The 25,261-nt window shown below is 49.4% G+C and overlaps 1 protein-coding gene across 2 annotated transcripts in view; it reads left to right on the forward strand.

Moving 5' to 3' along the window:
* The first annotated feature begins 5,745 nt into the window (after positions 1 to 5,745).
* LOC126539730 (nicotinamide N-methyltransferase-like) overlaps positions 5,746 to 25,261 on the forward strand; it is a 90,356-nt gene continuing 70,840 nt past the window's right edge. Inside the window, exons 1-2 of one of the 2 annotated variants that reach the window (XM_055075687.2) lie at positions 5,746 to 5,873; positions 7,342 to 7,398. In XM_055075687.2, the coding sequence (XP_054931662.1) occupies positions 7,396 to 7,398 (3 nt within the window). In that variant the 5' untranslated portion in view covers positions 5,746 to 5,873; positions 7,342 to 7,395. The remainder of the gene's footprint in view (positions 5,874 to 7,341; positions 7,399 to 25,261) is intronic. The other variant, XM_055075686.2, reaches the window with a different exon arrangement.

Consider the following 25,261-nt stretch of genomic DNA (forward strand, 5'->3'; position numbering starts at 1 on the left):
TACCCCCTGATATGTTTAACTGATGCTTTTTACCTTGTCATGTTCTTTTTGCCACGGTTTTTGCAATCGCCTATATATATGTTCTTCGTTTTAATAAAAATTTAGTTGAGAGTTAGCGCTCGTCCTCTCTGCTCCTTTCTGTGTCCGTGTTTCACTTCGCGCTAGAAGCCAAAATCATATTTAGGTGACTGTCAACTATTAAAAAATTACACTATGGGGTTTTACGTGCCAAAACCACTTTCTGATTATGAGGCATGCCGTAGTGGAGGACTCCAAAAATTTCGACCACCTGGGGTTCTTTAACCGTTCAACTATTACAGCGATACTGTTAGCTTTTAGTTGATCGACATCTTTTGTGTCCGAGGTCGTCACCAAAAATGTAGGCCGCGGTCCCGGTGGCAGTGAAGTGCCAGGAGCAGTGGCTCGTATCCCAGTAAGGCAGAGGCTTCAAGTACCCAGCAAAGGGAGCAGTGTACACATTCATTGAAATCACCCATTCATTCAAAAGCACAAAAACAGCATAGGTTTCAATAAAGCACCATCTGAAGACAAGCATACGAACCATATCAAAAAAGCATTGCATATCCGCTCAGAAGTTGTAGTGGTAGTTTTGCAACAGCTTCTCCGGACATCCACTTTTGCGTTGCCGGGATGGAGAGCCAAAATTTTTATTATTTCTTGAACAGTAGTTTCTTATCGCTTTTTGATTTTTTTAAATGAGCTTACAATGTCGCGAAGCCGTCTGAAGCCAGAAAGATGAAGTTTAGGCAAATCCGTGTGCTACACATCATTGCCATGCTGGCGATCTATTCTCGACACGCATGGCGGCTGTACGGTCGCCATCATCCGCCATGTTGACTCTCTGATTGGCTGTTGAGAGTTCACATATCTGAAATTTGTGCCGGATAGCGGAAGGTTTGGGAAATGCAATAGTGCGTTTGCGCCACGATGACGAAACGTGACGCGTAGCTCCATATTATATCGATTAACACTTTTTTCTGTTCCTCGACCGTTATATTGCCACTTTAGCGCTTTACAAAATAAACTGATCGGCAGCGGGCAGAAGCTCCTGCAATTCATCTGTAATTTCGCACCGCGTGATTCTGCAGCCTCTTGACGGCCTCTCCCTTGTGGCCGTGTGACTGGAGAATCAGGCCCAAGATTCTGATTTGCTGGACTATTGGTACCTTTTTACCCGCCATTTCAATTTTGATCTCCGACCCTGAGCCTAATTAAGCGGGTGGCCAGCGAAGGCCGAGGGTTAGAAGCGAAAAATTTGATTAAACTAATACAGGCGCACATCTTCAGTCGGGTGAACTACGCAACGCCATATCTAGATTTGAAAGCGGTGGAAAGAGAAAAGATTGATTCTATAATTAGAAAATGCGTAAAAAGAGTGCTGGGACTACCCATGTCTACATCCACAGATAGACTGATGGCTCTAGGGGTGCACAACACATGGGTAGAAATGGCGCATGCGTCGCGAACCTTTCAAATTGAGAGACATAGCCCCACGAGGACAGGAAGAGCCATACTGACCAAAGTTGGAATAAATCCGGATAGAGGCCCCACCCAAAAGGTGGAGGTAAATAAGGAAGTCAGAAAAAATCTTATTATTCCCCTCCCCCCCCCTGCCAAAAAACATGCACCCGGAACATAACAAAGACAAGAGGCAAAAACGACCCGAAGCATTACAAATTGCATTCGGCGGAATTTCGGAACATGAGATGCCCTATGTAGACGCGGCGGGAGATGGCGGCGGTTTTACGGTGGCAACGGCCGTCAGCGGCGGGGGCAATCCTGTGACAGCTGCCACTCTGCGCGGGCGCAGCATAGAAGTTGCCGAGGAAATTGCGATCGCGTTAGCTTGCACTGGAAGGGACGCGTAAGTTTGATCAGTGACAGTAAAACTTCCATACAAAATTTTAGCAAGGGAAGGATCTCGCCCTTAGCGGCCAGAATCGTAGTGCAGAGAAAGTTAGATAGAAAATTCAAATAATTTGGACTCCGGCGCACGAAGCCGACCCCGACAGCGAGGCGGCCCACGAGCTGGCTGGAGATCTCTACCGCCGAGTCGCTACGGGGCCCCTCGATGACCGAGGGAGCGGAAAGCACATGCTAAAATATAGGTCGTAGAGACACCTGGTAGACACTGCTGCGCAGCTCGGACTCTAAACTCCAGCTCCGCTCGTTCAATTTGCTGAAGAGGCTGCTGATACCCGGGACCTCCCAGACTGCATCTGAGGCGGCGGCACCCGCCCCCTGACCTGCGTATCGGGGGGTGGGTAGATCGCCTCATCCGTTGGACAATAAAGTTTATTCTATCTATCTATCTGTAACTTCGCGAGCATGTGGTGGCGGTCCAAGATAGCCACCATGTCAACTTGCTAAGTGGCCGAAGGAATATCTCATGAGGAGCATAATAGGAAGGGTCATTTCGCAAAGGTAGTGATTAGAGTGACGGCGCCCGTCACTTTAACAACAACACTGTAGCGAGAGGGCCGTCTCTATAACGATGTCGGTAATTGGGTCGAGGGCTTACGGAGTCGCCATCTGTGGGAAGCGCCTCACTTGCGTAGTCTGAGGGATAACGCGGCGTGCTCCGCATAGGTTTGGCTATCGACGCTACATAGAGGTACGACGCGGGAGCCCTCCTGAACACTTTTGCAACTACTCTCGAAATGACAGAAGTATTTTACCTTTAAAATAATAATCTTGGACAAACAGAAAGTACAGAATGGTTTACAGACGCTATCTCTTAATCTAGTACGTACAGTAAGCTGGGACACTGCGCGCGGTCGCCGCAATCGATTCCCCCCAACCGGTTTCTTGCGTGAAAGGCAGGTAGTCGCTGAGAGAAAACTATAATATGTGAAATATTTTCTTATAGTGGACTGTCTGTGTAACAAAATGGAGCATAACATAATAAAGCTTCAATACAGCTATCGCACAGGTTCGCGGCGACCAACAGCGTGTCTGCACGCATGCGCGTGCACAACGTCTCGCTTTCGCTGCGAGCGCGTTTTCGCCTCGTTCTGTGAGCTTTAGGCCGCAGCATGTGAACATTTAACAGTACGCAAGCCACGAATGTTGCATGGACACTATCAGAGCTGCTCAAAAATAATTTTGTTATAACTAGGGACTTCGATACCTATATATGACACTCGACTTGTGCGGTATTTTCTTTTATCCTAAAGTCTTGGAAGCTTCAATATCAGTATTTCTCAAGTTGCATATCGCACTGTATGTTTATCGGTTTTCTAAGCGAGTAATTACTGGCTGCTTCTTTTTCTTAATCCGGTACAATAGTTATTGTCTATTGAACATGAACATATATCACGCCTTTTTTGAATGTGCTTTTTACCGTCCCCTTTCCGTTTCAGTGAACTTTCTTTCTCTTTCTTTATTATTATCATCATAGGTGTTACAGTGCATACGCAAAAGTCTTTTGGATCCAATAGCCGTAGGCTAGCTGATGGGTCCGGATATGCGAAATATAATAGACATTCCGTACAAGCCTAGGGTGATCAATACAAAGGACGAATGCAACACATTTGCGCATTAAAAACAGAAGAAAAATTTTTACAGCATGCATAAACATTATCACCAGTTACATAAATTATCAAACCGCCAAGAACAGAACGCCAAGCAAGGACACAGACACCAAATCAGGAGTTTATAGCTAATAAATAGTACTTTGCCGAAATTTTGTGTTTCTTTTGTTTTGGAGGATATGTTATTCCATGTCTTAACTCCAACAAATTCGAGTAGTCTTTTGCCATAATCATTATGTACCAAAGGCAGCTTGAAATGGTTGAAAAACGTTATGATGGAAAAAATATGGCCACAGGGAAAGGATGATTACATTTCACAACAGTGTTTCCGTAGGTAGCTGTTTTATACTCACGCATAAGATCGGTTGGCAATATGTTCAGTTGAGTGAACAGCGGCCTGTTAGCTGCATCAGTTCTCGAGTGCGCCATGATTCTTAATGCCTGCTTTTGTATGCGACCAAATGGAGCATAACAGAATGAAGCTTCAATGCAGCCGGGCCCCCGTCGCTGTAGTGTAGATGTTAAATTGCCGGGCTCCGTCAGTGCAGTGCAGATGTTAAAGTGCCGGACCCCGTCACTGTAGTCACTACCTTTCGCAAAAGTCAAATTGATGTTGCATGACATGGCGCTGGGCCGCCATTGCGCATATTTTCCGCCATAATTTGTGGTGTGACGATCCGCGCAAATTTTGCTAATGAGTGGCCATACGCATTGGCGGCTCAGAGCCATGCGTGTCGCCGCATTTTCCCCGTCATTTGTGGTCAGGAAAATATTTTGTTAATAACGCGTGCTTATAGCATTTGCATCGCTCTCGGCTAAAGTTGAAATTTGTGCATTGAGGTATCATTTTCTTTTTAAAAAGAGCCTTTATTATAAACATAAAAATATTACAAAACCTCTGCGACTTGCGCTTTTCACAGCAGAATTCGTAATGTAATCAAGATTGATGGCGTCACATCGTCAGAAGTTAGAACAAAGGCGCCTTTTTAATTTATAAAAAGAAATGTACGCAAGGCGGCCCCTTGCACTTTCCTCACGCGGTGCGAGTAAGCAGCGAAGTGAACAAGAGATGGCAGCACCGGTGCATGTGTCGCACTGGGGTGCGCCAACGCTATGGGTAATATTCGGCTTCTTCTCAGCCAGCCGTGTCGGCCGGCTGAGTCACTTGCGTTTCACTAGATAGTGATACCGTGGCCTAGAACGTGCGCTCACGCTGTCTAAAGGTAGGAAATGGTGTTAGGCTGCTGAGCACGAGGTCGCGGGATCGGATCCCGGCCACGGCGGCCGCATTTCGATGGGGGCGAAAATATCCGTGTACTTCGATTTAGGTGCACGTTAAAGAACCCCAGGTGGTCGAAATTTCTGGAGTCCCCCACTACGGCGTGCCTCATAATCAGAAAGTGGTTTTGGCACGTAAAACCCCATACTTTTTTTTTAAAGGTAGGAAGCAAGCGCGCTGGCGCCAATATACGATGACTCATTCCGTTTCTCGGGGACACGCATCCTGGCTAATGAAGGAGACAATGGCTTGTACGCAGCAGACGACAAAAGTGTCAAGCGTTTACGGCGGAATAGTCGTGCGCCTTGAGTTAGCTGCTTTATTTTTACTGATGAGGAAAACTGTTTTGCTTTATCAAGAACGTTAGGTTCAGTGTCTGCATTACACTTTCTTAGTCGAAACGTCAAATTTGCGTCACGTTACGAAAGCAAGTCGGGGCCATCGGCGTCATTTTGTACGCGTCGCGCCTATGTCACGTCTCGAAGAAAATGGCGGAATGTCCTGAATAGAGTCGCTGGCTGAACCAACTCGCTCAGCGCTCCCGTAGACACTAGACCTAGAGTTCCCCCTTGTATGATTATTGTATGAAACTGCATGGTCAGCCAGCCTGCTTGTTCTGCTAAAATTTTCTGAAATGCTTGTGAAAGGTGTGGCGCCTCAATAGAAACATTGCAAGTGAATGAAGTTGTGACCTTTGCGGTGGATGAACATAAAGTTTGCATTAGATTACCTACATGCGACGAAAGTAAACACCATTGTGCGCATCGCCGCTGTGAACCATTGCGTTGGATCTGCTCAAATTATTTATTTGTCCTCCTTTTCTCTTTGGGTAAAGGGCATAGTCTTTGCCCGCTTCTCGTTTGCTTGCAGAGTTCATTCACTAGGCTTCTGACCAACCACGGTTCCGTAGTTGCCGCACGGAGCCGGGGAAAAAAGACGAAGCCGTTGTTCCTCGCGGGGTGCCACGCTCGGGCGCGAGAATTCGGGAACATCACTGCTACGCCTGGCTCTGCATCCCCGCTGCTTCTGCCGCCGCCTCTGTGAGTGTTTCTGGCCTCGCAATTGTCTGCGCATTCGTCGCGGCACGTTGTCATTGCCTTAGCGGTCGCGCGTCCTTGTCCTGAGTCGAGCCATGCACGTATCTCTTGCTTCGCTCATAAGCGGACAGCAACAACTGCATGCGCACTGTATAGGCAAGCCAGGGGCATGTATCCATGAAAGGCTCTTACGATACAATTGTCTGTGAGAGAAAATGTCAGCCAGTCCAGATGAAGCACTATCCGAAATAACATCTTTGTGAATTCGGCCTCAGTTTCTTAACAGAACATACTTGGGCGATGCAGCGAATCTGCGGAAGGCGAGAGAGCGAGAACTCGAGTTCCCCAAATTTTCAGCCTATAGCAAATTGCTAGTGATGGCTTTGGTGGCGACGGGTATGTTCAAGATGCACCTTGCTTCGAGAACAACAGTTGTGATCCGAAATGGAAACAGTGTACGATACTGTAAATAGCACCAAGCCGATCACATTACGTGTACCCTCCGAGTTAGTGAACAGGTTACGCATCCGTCGCTAAAGTACTTTATGATGCGAAAGCGTCGCGTTTTATTTCTTGTTTATATTCCCCGTCTCTCGGCCAAGTACACGATACTCTGACTACGGCGAAGGGGAGCTGCCGTCGCCTTTTTTTATGTCAGGAGGCAATGGGGCGGAAAGTGAGAGTGGCATAAAAGGAGAGGTGGCTCGACCTGGCACCACTCGCAGGTAGAAGTAGAAAAAAAAAGGGGTATTTTGGAAAGAATAGATAGTTGCAGGAAAAGTGGGAAACGTTAGGAGGGTGGGATGGAGATAAGAGGGTCACGTCATTACATGAATTAAAATATACCGCCGTGAGGATTGCTTCAAGTGGTCGTTTTAGGCATTTATTTTCGCCTGAATTTAGCCCCCCTGTAATTTCGTTGATCGGTGGTCAGACGCCGTCTGCCACGCGCCTATAGGCACTAGTGCAACCAACACAAGTAAGCTGGCACCCAGCAACATTCAATAAATATAATTTTCCTCTGCTACTTAATAAACCGGTGTATAATCTAAAAAAATGAACCGCCTCAAATAAAAAAAATTGTGCTCTCGATCGTAACTTACTGTTTTTGTGCATGAGTATAGCTTAATATATAAACTGACCCTTTCTAGTGTTGTTTTTTTATTAATCATGGGACATAATGACATGGTATTCACAACCCGTATGACCCTCAGCATGACGTATAATGTCGAAATACGTAATTTGCAGGGCCTTTTATAGTACAGATGCCTTATCTCATGCTATCACTTCGTTCAAGTATATATGTGCGTGCATCACCCACAGTACTCTGGGTTGGCCCCGACCTATGGAAGTAAATGGAGCACTGTGTTGCGTGGCAAAACGCGCTACAGCAATGGTAGTTATTGTCGAAATTCTTGTGACCTGGAAATGCTTATCCCACTAGACGCCTTATTACATTTTCCTCCCACAGCGCTGTGCATAAAGAAGAAGCCGTCCAAATTCCCGCAAGGCCGGCTTTCAAGCAATGGTGAGTGGACCACCAACTCTTCTTCTCAATTTTCCTCCGCGTTAGCTCTAATCTAGCATATACATGTGTGTCTGTTTGTGCTGCGTGCGTGCGTGTGCGTGTGTGTGCGCGCGCGCGCGCGCGCGCGCGTGTGTGTGTGTGTGTGTGTGTGTGTGTGTGTGTGTGTGTGTGTGTGTGTGTGTGTGTGTGTGTGTGTGTGTGTGTGTGTGTGTGTGTGTGTGTGTGTGTGTGTGTGTGTGTGTGTGTGTGTGTGTGTGTGTGTGTGTGTGTGTGTGTGTGTGTGTGTGTGTGAGAGAGAGAGAGAGAGAGAGAGAGAGAGAGAGAACAGGAACAACACCCGTGCATTGGGTCGGCACTTCTATTCTGAGGCTTCGTCGCACTCCCAGCGCCAGCTCAGGAGCTTCATTGCCGCTGTTCGTCGTTAGACTCGGCCAGGCTGCGACTGGTGATCCTCTGCAAGATGAACACACGGCGGTACTTTAGATTTATCGAATCACGCCGCTCTTAATATGCGACAGATGCACAGTAAAGCTGTTCCGCTTTCTTTTGTCTGTGCGCGAGTAAGAGGCCGGTGACCGTCCACGTCAAGTGTACTCACCCACGCCTTCGGTAATAATCAAAGGTCCCTCCTACTTTGAGCACGATTTGTTTGAAGAGGACGGTGTACCTCGCTGCGCCCACACCTCGTCGCCGATATTGTATCGCGGTCCCAGACTGCGCCAGCGGTTGTAGTACCGTTTCCGGGCCTGTTGGGCGTGTGCAATTCTCTTGCGCGCCACTGCTCGCAAGTCGGGGAGAAGCGTCTGTCGTGCAATGGTGCGTCCCAAATTTTACAAGCGGGTACAAGCCGAATGTAGCGCCTACTTTTGGTAGTTGGCGGTACACAAACTCTTATGGGGACATTCCTGTAGAGCTCTGCAACGCCGTGGTAACTGCTCATGCAGCCGCTCTAGGATGTTCATCCCAATCGGCTTCACCTGGCTTATTTTTACAATACGGCGCGAGTCGAGCTTGGATGATCTGGTTCGATCTCTCGATCAGACCGTTTGCTTGTGGATGATAGGTTGACGCGAAGTGGAGCTCAATTCCCGCTAGTCATAAATATGTATAGAGCTCGCGACTGCGGAAAGTGGTCGATCTATTGGACGTCAGCTTCTAGAGAGGCAGTGTGTCTTCATTCGAAGCGATGTCGTAAGAATCCTATGACGTAGCTGGCGCCAAGCAAAGGCACGGCCTCGACATCTATCAGCTTCGACAAGTAGTCCACAGCTACTACTTGTCGCTGTGTCCAACGTAAATGTGTCCAGCAGTAAAGCTGGTTCACGTCCGAACAAAAGGTACGAGGGAGGGTATCCAGCAGAGCCTTGGCGGGAGGAATTGTACGCGAACGTCACGTATGGCTGTGCAAGGTCCCAATCACGATGGTCAGCCGAGACTGAGAGCATTTCTCTCTGAGAGCATTTTTGTTAAAGCCCGATCCAAGCGCTCGGTGAGCCCGTTGATCTGGGGATGGGGATCTTGTTACGCCGAAGCACAGTAGGGAAACTATTTACAGGGCGCGTTTACACGAGTATATATAGTAAGCGCTGACCAACATGAAAGCCAGCCGGCATCAATCAAGGCACGTCGCGTCTTCAGATCCGCCAGAGGCCGCTTATGGGTACGTCCCACTAAATCCAAAGGTGCATATAATCTTCGAGTAGCGCGTAGCGTAACTCCGGCGGCAGAAGCGTCAGTCCGCTGCCACTGAGGACCCACAGAAGAGTAAGGATGGTAACGCTTGAGTCTGGAAACGTGGACGACATCGCTGGACAACGGAACAGAAGATGCAGTGGGACTGGCGGACGCAATGTCGTACCCGACGTCAGTCACTTTCGAAGGACGCAGTATGGGCCCGTGTAGCGAAGAAGGAGCTTTTAACAACGGCCCACACGTCTGGAGGGGGTCCAAAGTAGAACAAGGGCACCTGGAGGAAAACATCCGTCGCGGTTTGGCTGGACCTAAAGGTGCTTCTGATTGTCTTACGAAGCAGTAAGTATACTACGGGCCATTTGCCGCGCAGAGTCCACCCGTGCAATGGCGTCGCGTGCATATTCACTAGTCGAAGTTGCAGGGGAAGGAAGAAATGTGTCCAATGGTAAAGCTGGTTCCTGTCCGAACAAAAGGTACAAGGGAGGGTATCCAGCAGAGCCATGGCGGAAGGAATTGTACGCGACCGTCACGTATGGCAGTGCAAGGTCCCAATCACGGTGGTCAGCCGGCACGTACTCTGAGAGCATTTCTGTTAAGGCCCGATCCAAGCGCTCAGTGAGCCCTTTGAACTAGGGAGGGTATGTCACGGGGATACTGTGCTGCGCGGAGCAGCAGCGCAGGATATCGTCGATGGCTTTAGACAGCAAAGTACGGTCTCGGCCAGTCAGCAATTGACGTGGGGCATTCTGTGCTAAAATTACGTCACGGATGAGAAAGTCGGCCACGCCTGTATCCCAGCTGGTCGCCAGCGTTCGTGTCATTGCGTAGCGCGTCGCGTAATTGGTAGCGACGGCAATCCATTTTTTCCTGAAGCAGATGTAGGAGAGGGTCCGAGAATATCCAAACCGACCCGGTAGAAGGGCTCAGGTGCGATTTCAATGAGCTGATGATAGTCAGCAGGAAGAGTATAGGGTTTCTTTCGGCGTTGACACAGCTCGCAAGCGCTCACATAACGCAGCACTGAGCGGGCTAGGCCACGCCAACAGAAGCGATGGCGCACGCAGTCTTGTGTGCGAGTAACACCAAGGTGGCCGGTGGTTGAGGCGTCGTGAAGCTCAAGAAGTACTGTGGAGTGCAGGCGCGATGGGTATAACTACAAGAATATCAGGACCGTCAGAGTGCACGTTAAGCCTATATAACGTATCTTTCCGGGTGAACACTCCCACAGAGGCGTCGCTGGGAGATTCCAAGCGCTCGATTATTTCTCTTAAGTAGGCATCCTGACACTGTTCGTCCACAATGTTAAGCAATTGACTCACGAAAAGATGCAATCGAGGTATTCAGTGCACGAAGTGTCACATTTGGTCAGAGGGTAGCGGGTCAAGCAATCCGCATCTTTGGCAGATTCCTTGTCTTGTTCACGACTATGTATAGTGTACTATGGCAGGCTCAGAGCACATCGTGCGAGACTGCCTGTTGAATCTTTCAAAGAGGCGAGCCAACAGAGGACGTGGTTGTCGGAAACTCCTGTAAACGGTCTGCCGAACAGATAAGGACGAAATTTTGCAACTGCCTATACAAGACCGGAGCACTCACGTTCGCTAATTGAATAATTTCGCTCCGATGTGGACAGCAGCCTGCTGGCATAAGCGATGACACAGATCGCTCTGCGTTGACGTAGCGCCAAGACAGCGCCTATCGCGCAACAATTCGCGTCAGCGCGGACTTCGTTTTGGGCTCATGGGTCCAGATGGGCCAAAATGGGAGGCATTGTAAAGAGTGTGGTTAACTCGGAAAACGCCGCCGCTTGTGCAGGGCCCCAGGTAAAAGAGGCGTCTTTTTTAAGATGATGTGTGAGCGGTTTAGTAATCACTGCAAAATTCTTCACAAACCCGCGAAAATAGGAGCAGAGCCCCACAAAGCTGTGAACATCTTTGGCAGACTTAGTCACAATGAAATTCCTTTGGCGTATTCTCGAGTCGTATCGAGAAATTACCGACTTCGGTAATCGGCCTTTGAGCCATACGTCCGTTGTCGTCTGAGGGAAGCGTCATCGAGCAGGAAGTCAACAAGATGCTTGCAAAAGACATTATCGAGCCATCCTCTGGTGACTGGATTTCCCTTGCTGCTTTAGTTAAATATAAGGATGTATCCTGGCGCTTTTGTGTCGACTACCCCGCATCTTCAACAATTAAATGTTACGTGGAAGCACAGCAGGGGAACTATTTACAAAATGTATTTACAAGAGATAGCAGGCACTCGCCAACATGGAAGCCAGACAACATCACGCAAGGCACGTTTTCGTCCTCAGATCAGCCAATAGTCGCTTATTGGTACGTCCCACTAAATCCAAGGGTCGACATCTGTAGTGCAAGTAGCCTATATATATGCACTCAGACGTGGGTTTGTATCCCACCTACGGCCAGTAGTTTTAGTGCGAAAGCACTACTTCGCTCACTGGGCGTTCTGTCCGTGTCAGGCGGTGATGGTACACTTAATGGTAAGAAAGCTAAAATGTAACTATAGTACGTATGAGATCGGTGTAGAGTATAGGTAAAGGTCATAATGCGTTGAAAGTGGTTACTTAGACGTATATCCAGGTATACTAAATTGAGAGATCTGAAAAGCAAACTCGCAATGCGTTTGCCAGTAGGCATTTGCGTTGCCAACATTCGCCAGTGCGTTTTCCAGTTACCATGTCATTAATCATGTTATCCAGAAATCCGCAGAGTACAATAAGCATCTCTATATGGCTTTCATAGATTACGAAAACGCATTTGATCCAGTAGAGACACCAGCAGTCATAGAGACATTACGTGATCAAAGAGTACAGGACGCTTAGGTAGATATCTGCAGAGGTTCCACAGCTACCTTAATTCTACCTAAGGAAAGCAGGAGGATACCTATAAAGAAAGGGGTCAGACAGGGAGGCACAATCTCTCCAGTGTTATTGTTCACTGCGTGCTTGGAAGAAGTATTCAAGCTCATACGCGAAGAGCTCCAAGCGTGTGGCCTGCTCAGTCCTCCCGTTCTCCAGCCACAGCCTTCGGTTCCTGGCCTGGGCGACATCATCAAAGAGGAGCTGTCCTCCGTGACCTGCGCTGCGAGCTGTGGCCCTCCTTCACCATCCACCTCGTATGCTCAAGTTGCGGATATGCAATCAGCGTTCGTTCGGACAGCGCCTCCTGCTCCTGCTACTGCCTCCAACCATCTGGCGACTCTACCACCCCGTCCGCCTGCCACAGGATTTTACACTACCCGGTCTACGCCCCACCCCATTTGTTATTATTGAGGTATTCGCGGGCACATATCGCGTTTTTGCCGAAGACGACAACAGCACGAACGCCGTGGCTACGACATTTATGAGAGAGACCCGTTGCTTCCTCCGAGTCCTTACCAGCGCCTGCTCTTCCCACGCTCACCTTCTCCACCTCCCGAAGCGCCTCGCAACTACCATCCAGGGCGCCGCCGCTCGCCCTCCCCTCTCCGACGCTCGACATCACGCCCTGCAACCGGCCACCCGCACTCCTGACTACCGATCGGAAAACTAGATGGTGCAGTTTTTGGAGGGAAAGCTGCATGGCTCGCACAGACTGCAATTCCTCCAGCGTGCCCGGCCAATACTTTATTGGTGGGTGTAGGTGTACCAGTTCTAGCATTGGTTGATACGGGAGCAGCTATTTCTATTATACACGCTGGCTTGTGCTCTCGTCTACGGAAAGTTGCTACACCTTACAGTGGAGCTCTTCTTCGTGGTGCAAATATTGTTGTGATTCGGCCATCGGCGCAATACACCGTTAGAGTTTCGGTCGACTGGATACGCCACCATATCCAGTTCGCAGTGTTGACTTCCTGTGCTTACATGCTTATACTAGGGTGGGACTTTCTCTCTTGGGCGTCTGCTCTCATCTCGTGCCGTCAACGCCTCGTTAACTTGACAAAGACCGACAATTCCGATGACGTGCACGAACCACGCCTTCGCTTACGAACTGCTGACGATTGTATGGTGCCCCCTGGTCGCGAACAACTCCTTGCAGTTAACTCTGACATCACCGATGGTGACGTTTTAGTTGTACCGTCAGCCCGTTGCTCTGGCACCCAGCCTTGTTCGCTCCACCAACGGCAAGGCCACTTTGGCTGTACTCAACACAACCAATGAGCCAGTCCTGCTTTCCAAAGGCGCCGTTCTCATGTGCGTCTTGGACACTCAGCCTGTCTCTGTGCTTACCTCGACTACTGCTGTTTCACAACCACCCACAGCTATGGATCCGGCCCCTGCTTCTGATCTCGCTAGTACCATCAGCTCCGATCTAACGCCTCAGCAGACGGGCGAGTTACTGGCGTTGTTATCCAAGCATAAAGACTCCTTCGACGTCCACTCTCCTCTTCTGGGACAGACTTCTGCATGCGACGTTGCGAAGCTTGTGCATATCATCCCGCCGGTTAGACTCACTTACGCGGTCATAATTGTCCAGCCAGTCATCAACGTGGTCACTACGGAGGCCAGCGAACATGGTGGCATCGCGCTGCCGCGTGCTGACGGTCCATTAAGGAACGGCCGACGGAGCAGAGACGGTGACGCCAGAGGCTCCTGGAGGATCTTCTTGGGGCATCCTGGCGGAAAGGTGGAGCAAGCGGCGGCCTGAACGAAGCATCAGGGAAACTTGAAGGCGTAGAAGACCAAGGGATCGAAAGCAGCCTCCACCACTTGCGAGACAGCTGTTAAGCCTCAAGGGTTTATTTCGCAGGTCACGCACTGAAGACGATGACGCTCGCCATGATGATGAATATATACAGCTCAAGACGATGAAGCGGTAAAGTAATGCTCACAAAGCTATTAAACTCGGAGGGCTTATGTAGTAAGGATCGACGGCGAATATATCTGCAACCTTCGATTTGCGGATGACATTGTTCTATTTAGCAACGATGTAGACGAGTTACAAAAAATGATTGAGGACCCAAACAGAGAGAGTGTACGAGTAAGGTTGAAGATTAATATGCAGAAGACAAAGATAATGATGAATAGATTGGCAAAGGAACAATAGTTCAGGATCGCCAGTCAGCCTCTAGAGTCTGTGAAGGAGTATGTCTACTTAGGTCAACTAATCACGGCGAACCCTGATCCTGAGAAGGAAATTCATAGAAGAATAAAAATGGATTGAATCGCATACGGCGTACATTGTCAGCTCCTGACTGGAAGCTTACCTTTATCGTTGAAAAAGAAGGTGTACAATCACTGCATTTTACCGATGCTGACATATGGGGCAGAGACTTGGAGACCGACAAAGAAGCTTGCGATCAAGTTAAGGACCGCGCAAAGAGCGATGGTACGAAGGTTGCTAGGCATAACGTTAAGAGACAGAAAAAGAGCGGTTTGGATTAAAGAGCAAACGCGTATAGACGATGTTCTGATTGACATCAAGAGAAAAAAGTGGAGCTGCGCAGGTGATGTAATGCGTCGGTTAGATAACCGTTGGACCATTAGGGTTACAGAATGGGTTCCAAGAAAAGGGAAATGCAGTCGAGCATGGCAGAAGACTAGGTGGAGCGATGAAATTAGGAAATTCGCGGGCGCTAGTTGGAATCTGTTGGCGCAGGACAGGAGTAATTGGAGATCGCAGGCAGGGGCCTTCGTCCTGCAGTGGACATAAAACAAGATGATGATGATGATGGGTTCGAGCCAAGGCCACTGCGAGGAAGATTCGCAGTGAGAGCCAGAGACGTTACCTCAGCTCCACACCAGCAGAATTATCGACAAGGCGAAAGAGCGCCTAGCGGTTCGTGACGTCACAGGGGAGGGCTCGCCACTTGCATATAAAAGGACACGCTCGTTGGTATGCCTCGATTGCGTGTTGCAAAATGGATCCAGGAGCATCTACCTCGGCGGCGCCTGCGATGCCACGTGGTCGACCGCGAAAGTACGCCTCGGAAGAAGCACGCGCCCAGCGCAGCGCGGCTCGGCGTGCAATGCAAATGTCAGGCACTCACATTTCTAAAGTATGCATCCACGTGTTTTACGGACCATAAGATAATGTTTGTTGGCGTTGAACCTCCACCACCAGGAAAGACACCGGCACTTCGTTTGTCAATAAAGAAGAGATTGTGATGGTTCTGAATGTGTGTGTTTCCATTAAAATATTCGGCAGCCCGCAACGCTTCCGGGGTCTACTGCGAAAGCACTAAAGAGCACACATTTTAGGACTACACGGGGTACTACTTTGGGAAAGTGCATTAGGAAACACATTAGGAAAGTGCGTCATAATAGTTTCCCAAAGTAGTCCCCCGTGTAGTCCTACAATATGCTCACTTTAGTGCCTTCGCAGTAGACCTCGGAAGCGTTGCGGGCCCCCCAATTTTTTTTGTCGTCCATGGTCATTTTCATATATTTAAAATTTCTATATTTCAAATAAATAAACAATGAATTCCCCCTGTGTTTTTATGCGATTTTATGTGGGCTTCATGCTGTTGTGGCTTAATAATATATCGGGCCAATCGGTTCCCCTTCTTCTGGTTCCTCATATATCATCATCGTCATAGAAAGCGTATTTAGCGCCAGCGAACATGACAGTATGGCATGCCGAGTATGGCGTGGTTGCTTTTCGAAATTCAGCCGATTTATCCGTTCAGTGCTTTTTAGATAAGCTTAGTTACGTTCACTCGACGTGTACAGCATGGAATGACGAAATATTCATTCAAAAGCAGGGTGTCTGCATCGGTTCATGTTTGGCGCCTATATTAAGCGACATTTTTCTAGCCCACTATAACAAAAACCTGTCGCGTACCTTGTCGGAGCCCAGGGGAGTTAAAATTGTCAGGTACGTTGATGACTATCCAGTCCTTTTTGAACTAGACGCACGTTCTACTAAATTAACAATTATGGGGTTTTACATGCCAAAACCACTTTCCAATTATGAGGCACGCCATAGTGGAGTACTCCGGAAATTTCGACCACCTGGGGTTCTTTAACGTGCACCTAAATCAAAGTACCACGGGTGTTTTCGTATTTCGCCCCCATCGAAATGCAGCTGCCGTGGCTGGGATTAGATCCCGCGACCTCGTGCTTAGAAGCCCAACACCATAGCCGCTGAGCAACTACGGCGGGTTCACGTTCTACTGTAGGCAAGCATTACGAAGTTTTTTTCTGCTAGCCTTAGCCCACTTATTCTTACGCTTGAAGAGCCGACTGATAACGCGCTGCGTTTGTTAGATATTCAGCTCGAGCTCACGGAACGGCACACGTGTTGGGAGTATAAACCTAGGGCTAATAAGCCCCTGTTGGCGTATCGGTCCGCCCACTAGAAGCTCGTCAAGAGGAGCATTGCCAACTTGTGCTTTGGAAATGCATTAAAGAAATCTTGCCACCATAAGATCTATACGAGTCTTATGGATCAGTCGGGAAGGTTGTCAGCAGCAGGGTTTCCGGAGTCACTGCCGGTTTCGGTCGTAGAGGGGCTGCTAAAAATATGCGGGTCAGACAGCACAACTCGGGACGAGGCAAATCAACGGACGGAACGAAGAAAGTGCCCTATCTGCATAGTCCTGAGAAAATGGCTAGCCGGGTGGACACAAAAGTGGTCTTTTCCGCGCCAGAAAAACTTGCGAAATATGTCGGTTAACAGACCGGTACCGTAAGCCAGCAGTCGGATGCTCTACGATTCATCGTAAAGCACCACTGGGTCGCGTAGAAGCTGTTGTTTATGAGCTTCCGCTGTCCTCCGGCAAAAATATACATCGGACAGACAGGAAGGTGTCTTAATGACCGGTTACGAGAACATAGTATAAACGTGAGAAATAAGCGATACGGTCATCTGTCAACTCATTGTTAGGGATGCGGCTGTGCACCGGTGTACGGGTCCTGCCGTGTTCTTGCGAAGTACAAAAATAAAGATGTGCGAGAGATTACTGAGGCTCAGGCTATCTGTCGGAATAGTGATACGCGTGTTAGTGCCCCTTCGGTCGACTTGTTAGATAAGGAGACGGCTTTTTTGGACGGTTAAAATTTGGGTGAGGTGGCGCCACGGTGCATGGGCAGCTGTTTCCTGAAAATCAAGTTGTTGAAGTTAGTGCAATGTGGTGTCGTCTCCCTTCTGTCCTTGTTCGCTGGTGCTAAATATGATTTCCAAGTCAGTTTACCAACACGCCCAACGAATGGCAACGCATCATCATCAGCAGCTGCCTCTTCTTTTTCAATGTCCTCCGCAGCACGAAAGCCTCTCCCAGCAATCTCCAATTGGCCCTGTCTGTCTTGCGCGCTGATGCTAACTTGCGGCTACAAATTTCCTCATTTCATCACTCCACCTAATGTTCTGCTGTCCTCAACAGAGCTTCCCTTCCGTTAGCGCCCATTCTGTGACACTAATGGTCCAGCGGTCGTCTACTCTACGAATTACATGGCCAGCCCAGCTCCATTTCTTTCTCTTAATGTTAACTAGAATATCGGCTATCTCCCTTTTTCTCTCTGATCCCCACCGCTGTCTTCCTGTCTCTTAACGTTACGCCTAATAACTTCGTTCCATCGGTCTTTGCGCTGTCCTTACTTTGTTCTCGAGCTCCTTTGTTGACCTCAAGTTTCTTCTCCGTAAGTTAGCAGCCATAGTATGCAATAATTGTAAGCTTTTTCGTCTGAACGACAGTGGCAAGCTCCGAGTCAGGACTTAGTAATGCCTGACGTGCCAACCCATTTTTAATTCTTCTGTAAATATCTTTTTCATGGTCAGGGTCCCCTGTCAGTGCTAGATAAACATACTCCTGCACAGACTCTAGAGGCTAAATGGCAATCATGAATTTTTTTTTCCTTGGCAGGCTATTCAATATTTACCCTTTTCTTGAGCATATTGATCGTCAGACCCACTCGTGCACTTTCTATATTAAGGTCCTCAATTATTTTGTTCAGTTTGCCCCAGTGTTGCTGAACAGGCCAATGTCATCTGCGGACCGAATGTTGCCGAGATATTCGCCGTTGACCCTCCCTCCTAAGCGTTCCCAGTTTAATATCTTCAACACTTCTTCCAAGCACGCAGTGAACAGCATTGGAGAGATTGTGTTTCCTTGTCTGAACCGTATCTTTATAGATATATTCCAACTTTGCTTGCAGAAACTTAGGGTAGCTGGGAAATCTCTGTAGATATTTTCCAATATATTTACGTAAGTGTCCTGTACTCCTTGATTACGTAATGCCTCCATCACTGCTGGCATCTCTAGTGAATCAAACGCCTTTTCGTAATCTATGAAAGCCATATCGCGAGGCTGTGCCTTGCGGATTTTTCAGTTACCTTTTTGCTGACATATGGACGTAATTAACTGTAGAATATCCCTTCCTGAAACCAGCCTGTCCTATTGGTTGGCTAAAGTCAAATGGTGCCCTGATTCTATAAGAAATTAGCTTGGTGAATATGTTATACAAGACTGAAAGCGGGGTAACACGCCTGTAATGCTTCAATTCTTGAACGTCTCCCATGTGGATTAGTGTTGGCACTGTTGCGACTTTGGGATGGTCCCGTAGCGCTCGTCACCCGGTGCGTGACAGAGCGTTGCCAGCTCTCTAGTCGGTAGCGAAGACTCCGAGTCAGGCGTCGGTGAGAATAACAAAAGGGACTTTATACACTATATACAGGTCATTACACAGGACAAGATCGGACCGGCACTGGGGCCGAGAGCTAACAGCAAACGCGACTGTTCCCGCACGGCGACGTCCGGCGAGACTCCAACGCGCAACACATCTCACTCCACTCGATAGCGACACTCCGCTCACCGTGGTTCGGTGGATCCGTTTCTCCAGGCGGCAGCGTTGGGGCTTATAAAGCCCCGAGAAAGGATTGTCACTCAGACGGCCCAGTACAAAGCCGGCGCTCGACGATCGTCCGAGAGGTCCAACCAGCGACCGCGCTGGCCACCCGCTTCAAATTTGCCGCGCGCGGTGACCTCAAGGGGAAAGGAAATACGGCGCCGGGCTGTCTAGCACTTTGTTGCATGTTTGGACATGTCGCTCGCCGATGCTCCTCCACAGGACGCCGATGCCTGGCGGCGCAGCATCTTGACTTGTCAAGGGAGCGTTAGGGCGCTGTGCCTTTCGGCGCAACCCCGGGTTTGTCCAAAGGGCGTTCGCAGGATAAATTCTTCATCTTGGAGATTCAGAATCCGGGCTGGTTGTACGGGCACAACAGCATCCCCGCCATCAGATAAGGCGCCGGGAAGACGAGCTGCCTCCACGTGGCTCGGATGCCAGGCGCGCACGTTCGTCAGGCTCGTCCAAGTTCACGTCCAGTGTCCGGACGCCACGTAACTTCACGTGCTCAGGTCCCACTAGCCGGGACAGGAGTCCTGCTCACAGCGTTGTCGCCAAGGCACCTCCACCAGCTCCGCTCGGGTTGTTATGATACCCTTGCTTCTCGCCACTGGTCCTGGTTGGTCGTTCTGCAGCTTGCAAAACCGACCGGCAAAAGGCAACACCCAACACGAGCAAGTGCCCTCTGTCTCCCGTCAAACACCAGACAAGGCCATAATCCAAATAAACCTAACTAAATTGCTATCCCCTTTTTTGCTCCCGCTGCAACAAGAGGCAGGTGCACGATCTGATACACAAAGCTCAAACAACCGTTTTTCAAATTAACAACACACCAAAATATTAGGAACAACTAATAATCATCAATAATAATGAAAATAGAATGGTCCCCTTGAAATCACTTGGACCGAAAACATACTACTGAGGAAGCAAATGGGGTCCTTAAATTTTTTTTTTTTTCGGTGATATTTTCGAGGATTCAGAAGCTGCTCATATTTGCGACCCTGCTTATCCGTGTAGCGGCGGTACAATGAGCCAGATTCCTCGTAAAATGAAACACTCTTTTTTTTTCACTCCCCGTTTGACGCTCTTCAGATCGGCTATTGAACAGTCTTCCTGTCGCTCTCGAATCAGAGTTTCCCTTTCAAGTGCAGCCAGTTCCTGCCAGCTGGCGGAAACCGGAGCGAGTGTGGAGCCCGCGTCGCCTAACTGCGGCGTCGTGTCCATATCGCGGCTAGCACTGCACGTGTCCCTCCCAGTCACTTCCAGGACACGCTCGCCCAGGCCAGACTCCGAGCTCTGCCTCTCCCGTGCCTGTTCGCCACTCAAGTTACCTTGATCGGTCCGTGTGCCGCACCGCTGTTCGCGTACCGACGCAAAGTCAAGTTCCTTCGACAGCTGGCGCGCTTTGGATCGCGTGAGGGCCATGTACGCCACGTCGGCAAAGAATGATTTGCCCTGATCCTTCAGCAGCTGCTCCGAGCTATTTGAGAAGAGGTAGGAAAAGTGCTCCGGGAGGGTGGCAGACACAGCGGCTTCTGTGTTAAGTTTCCCAAACTCTCCTTCAATGATAACCGTTGCGATCGGTAAACAGACACTCTCCTCCTTGGCTTCAATGATAACCGTTGCGATCGGTAAACAGACACTCTCCTCCTTGGCCACTTGCCGAATCCAAGCGCACTCTCCCGTAAAATCACTCGAGGAGACGAAAGACGGGTGGACAACGTCCATAGCTGCTGCAGAGTCCCGAAGTGCTCGGCAATTCTTGCCGTTTACCTTAATTTCCTGCATATATGGCTCCAATAGTCCTATGTTCTTGTGAGTTTCCTGTATTGTTGCAAAAGCAACTTTTCTCTTGGCAGTTCGCAGCGATGTGCCTTTGCGTTTTGCAATTGTAGCAGGTTAACGGTTTCCATTTTTCAAAAGAACGCGTCGTATCGTTTCGCTGCTTGGGATCATCGTTATCATTCTGAGATGCATTCTGTCCTTCCCTTACAGTTTCTTTGGTAAGGCACTCGTCTTCCCGAAACTCGCGACACGTGATTTGCTTCCGTTCGTCGGGCTTCCCGGAAAAACCATCTCTCCTATCTGCTTTTTCTACGCGCACTGCGTTGCTGTGCAAGCTGCGGCGGCTGTAATACTCTTCCGCTAACTCTGCTGCCTTGTTTAGCTTAACCTCCTTTAGCCTGTCTTGCAGCCAGAGCCTGACATCCTCATCAATGCAACGGTAGAACTGCTCCAACGCGATGCATTCGACGATTTTGTCGCAGTCATCGTAAACCTCTCCCCCTTCAGCCATTCCACCAGGTCGGCTATTAGACGAAACGCAAAGTCAGTATTCGACTCCCTGCCCTTTTCTGCATACCGGAAACTCTGCCGGAAAGCTTAGGGCGACAATTTGTACTTCCGCAGTAGCGCTTCTTTCACATCACTGTAGCTCTCAAACGCCTCTTTCGATCAGCAAGTTATTACCTCGGATGCATCCCCAGGAAGCAAGGCTAACAGATTCTGTGCCCAGAGGGATCGCTCAATGCCATTCCGTTCGCACACGTGCTCAAATTGCACGAGGTATTTGGCCATATCCTCTTCGACGACAAAGGGTGGAAGTTGATCGCGTATTCTGGGACCGTTAGAAGTGAGACTAGGCGCCGGCGAGCTATTTCGGGTCTCCAACTCTTTCATTTTAAGCTCGTGCTCGCGACGTTCCTTCTCTTTCCTTTCCTCCTCGCTACGTTCCTTCTCCATCTGCTCCCGACGTTCATTATATCCGCCCAGGCCTCTCCGGCTTCCTCAGCCGTTACGTCCCCAGTCCTCATGACCTCAAGGATCGCATTCTTTCTTTTTGTTGAGCCCAACTCAACGCCCAACTCCTCACAAATTTGGAGAAGTTCCTTGACCTTGTACTTCTCCATCGTTCACGCTGTCCTCCTGCTGTTAACCCTTTTTGAATACACCTGCCGTACGCTACTATAACGCTACTAGTAAGACATCCGCAAGTATTTTACACACTGCCCTGTTTACCCCCTCAGCATCCCCTGGTTTTCAAACACTCTCACTAGGCTTGAAACACGCAAGGTTAACACAATGCAACACCAAATCCTTCCCTAAGCTACTATAACCTGTGTCAGAGAAAGTCTGGTGTTTGAGGTAAACTTCAGGCACTCACCGCGCCGAGGCAGCCGATGCCGGTCAACCCCGCAGCTGCCATCCATTGTTGCGACTTTGGCGTGGTCCCGTAGCGCTCGTAACCTTTTTCGTGACAGAGCGTTGCCAGCTCTCTAGTCGGTAGCGAACACTCCGAGTCAGGCGTCGATGAGCATAACAAAAGGGACTTTATACACTATATACAGGTCATTACACAGGACAAGATCGGACCGGCACTAGGGCCGAGAGCTAACAGCAAACGCGACTGTTCCCACACGGCGACGTCCGGCGAGACTCCAACGCGCAACACATCTCGCTCTACTCGATAGCGACACTCCGCTCACCGTGGTTCGGTGGATCCGGTTCTCCAGGCGGCAGCGTTGGGGCTCATAAAGCCCCGAGAAACGATTGTCACTAAAACGGCCCAATACAAAGCCGGCACTCGACGGTCGTCCGAGAGGTCCAACCAGCGACCGCGCTGGCCACCCGCTTCAAGTTTGCCCCACGCGGTGACCTCCAGGGGATAGGAAATACGGCGCCGGGCTGTCTAGCACTTTGTTGCACGTTTGGACATGTCGCTCGCCGATGCTCCTCCACAGGACGCCGCTGCCTGGCAGCGCAGCATCTTGACTTGTCAAGGGAGCGTTAGGGCGCTGTGCCTTTCGGCGCAGCCCCGGGTTTGTCGAACGGGCGTTCGCAGGATAAATTGTGCATCTTGTAGATTCGGAATCCGGGCTAGTTGTACTGGCACAACAGCATTCTGCCAGCTCTCTGGTACACTTGAAGTCGTGAGGCACTACGTATAAAATGACGCAGTAAACTATAGGCATTACACTGAGACAAGAAGTGCACAGGACGATGCTCGACTATCAATTGACTTCATTATTTACAGAAACCCGCAAGATTCACCATAAGAACATGCGCCAGCACAGGATGACACCGTACAACCACATGTTTTATTTTTCCGCATGCCATTGACACATGCTACACAAATAAGATTTCTAGGTATGAAAATTCCTTCTCAGTCAGGGTGAGCGAAGGTACACTAATACAAAGGCCATTGTGCGTTCTAATCTGAAAAGCTTCAAAAATTTTCCTCACGTTCGCGTTTCCCTTCGGCCAAGAATCGTTACCGACCTAAACGAGGCAACACAGGTGTGTGTGTGTAAGTGTGTAAGCTGAGGCATAGGCGGAAAGGTAACACTATATACAACGTTTCTCTCTTTCTCTTTCTATGTATATTTTTTTTCCATTTGGTCTATCTAGAATTGTGGTCTCACGTGCAACCAACCCAGAACGCCGAGTGACAGCGGCGCTGCGCGGTATCTCAACACTTGCATTAAACAAATTGTAAAGCAATTTGGTGATGATGAACATGTAGGTGCCCACTGAAGTGTGAGTGAATTCTTTCCTCGCCGAGACTTCGCATGAATCCGCCTGAACTGTGCCGCGAGCCGGCCCACGGTGTTCTTTAACGCGCAGAAAATACTAGACGGACATTTGAGTGCGGCGTGGCCGCTTCACTACATGAAAGCTTGTTGTTTGGCTAGGTGGTAAACGATGGTAAGAACAAAAACAGCGCGAGAAACGGGACAAGGAAGACAGACAAATGTTGTGTTTGTCTGTCTTCATTGTCCCGTTTCTCGGGCTGTTTCATTCTTTTCCACTGTCGGTTGGCACCCCGCCAGCTCTTTTCAATTCAATCAAGAGGGAAAGTCTCGGGAAAAAAGGGTGGAAAATTATTGGATAAAAATACGATAATTATCATAATGCTAGGAACTCGCATTTAAATTAAGCAACTGTGCGCCTAGTAACTGTAACTATAGCCCGCGCAAGGGAACATCCATAAACTGCACTTCGGTATAGCGCAGCGTGTCGCACAGGCATACGACACGTGCGATCAATCACACCGGACAACGTGTGGTCGTCCCAAGCAAAACTATCCAGCACACCTCCAGTCATGCACGCGTGCGTGCGTATTTTTTTAGCGCGAGGAACTGCCGCATTTCCTGGTTCTTTGGCCGTCGCAAATTGGTACTGCTCAGCCCGTCCGCGCGTTCGACGATTCAAACGCGACGCTCTGACCTCACGGCGGCCGGCGCCTTTCGCGCCATCGGTGGGCGCTGACCTCATGCATCGCGGTACACGATGACAGTGAGAACCTCTGCACTTGGTCTCCCGGTCATTAACGCTGCAACGCTCAGCGGTGGCGCGAAAAGGCGCCGGTCGCCATGCGGTGCGAACATTGAGTTTGAATCGTCATGCACTGTGCCAGGACCCGCCGTGGTTGCTCAGTGGCTATGGTGTTAGGCTGCTGAGCACGAGGTCGCGGGATCGAATCCCGGCCACGCCGCATTTCGATGGGGGCGAAATGCGAAAACACCCGTGTACTTAGATTTAGGTGCACGTTAAAGAACCCCAGGTGGTCGAAATTTCCGGAGTCCTCCACTATGGCGTGCGTCATAATCAGAAAGTGGTTTTGGCACGTAAAACCCCAAATTTAATTTTTTTTTATGCACTGTGCCAGAAGAAAGGCAACGCTGCTCGCAATGTTTGTTTTTGGCACCGACACTGCCCATGTCGAACGTGTGCAGTCGAGCGCGATTTGAAGGTTATCGTGCGAGGGTCGACCGGGAACGTGAACAGCGCCATGGCCCAGAATTCTCTGCCGAGGCGAGGGTGGTATCAGGCCAGCTTCCCTCACTCTTTTTGCTGTTCCTTCAGCAGCCGTCACTCCCTGCTGGGCTACCAATTTCCTTTTTTTTTTGGTTCTGCGAACAGGCAGTGATCGCGGTGCGCACGACGTAATCGTCGGTATTATCTGAAATTGGACGCTACGAAGCTGTATCTACCCTATGTAACGCCATTGCTGCTGAGCCAGGAAGAATGGGTGACCAAGAACATTAGCTTAAGCCCGCGATGCGTCCGTTATGTGCGGCCTCCCTCCACTTTCTTTTTCTTTTATTTTCGAAGGCTCCAACCAAGAAAAACGACGAAGGACGCGGAAAGTAAAAACGCCAGTTTGGATAAAATGCTCGATATCTCTATTATTTTTCCTAGCTTTCGCGCCGCCAATTGTACTACGACGAAATATTGTAGCCAGGTATGTCCTAAACATGTTAAAAATGAATATGTTTTATGTGCGGTCGTCGAGAACTGTCTGATTGTCCCGGCGCAGCACGATTTTCTTGTGTTTCTGACTACAGCACGATCCATCTTATTATCAGTGTTGCAAGGAGCGACCAG

This window comes from Dermacentor andersoni, chromosome 2 (assembly GCF_023375885.2).
Source record: "Dermacentor andersoni chromosome 2, qqDerAnde1_hic_scaffold, whole genome shotgun sequence".
Classification (NCBI taxonomy): Eukaryota; Metazoa; Arthropoda; class Arachnida; order Ixodida; family Ixodidae; genus Dermacentor; species Dermacentor andersoni.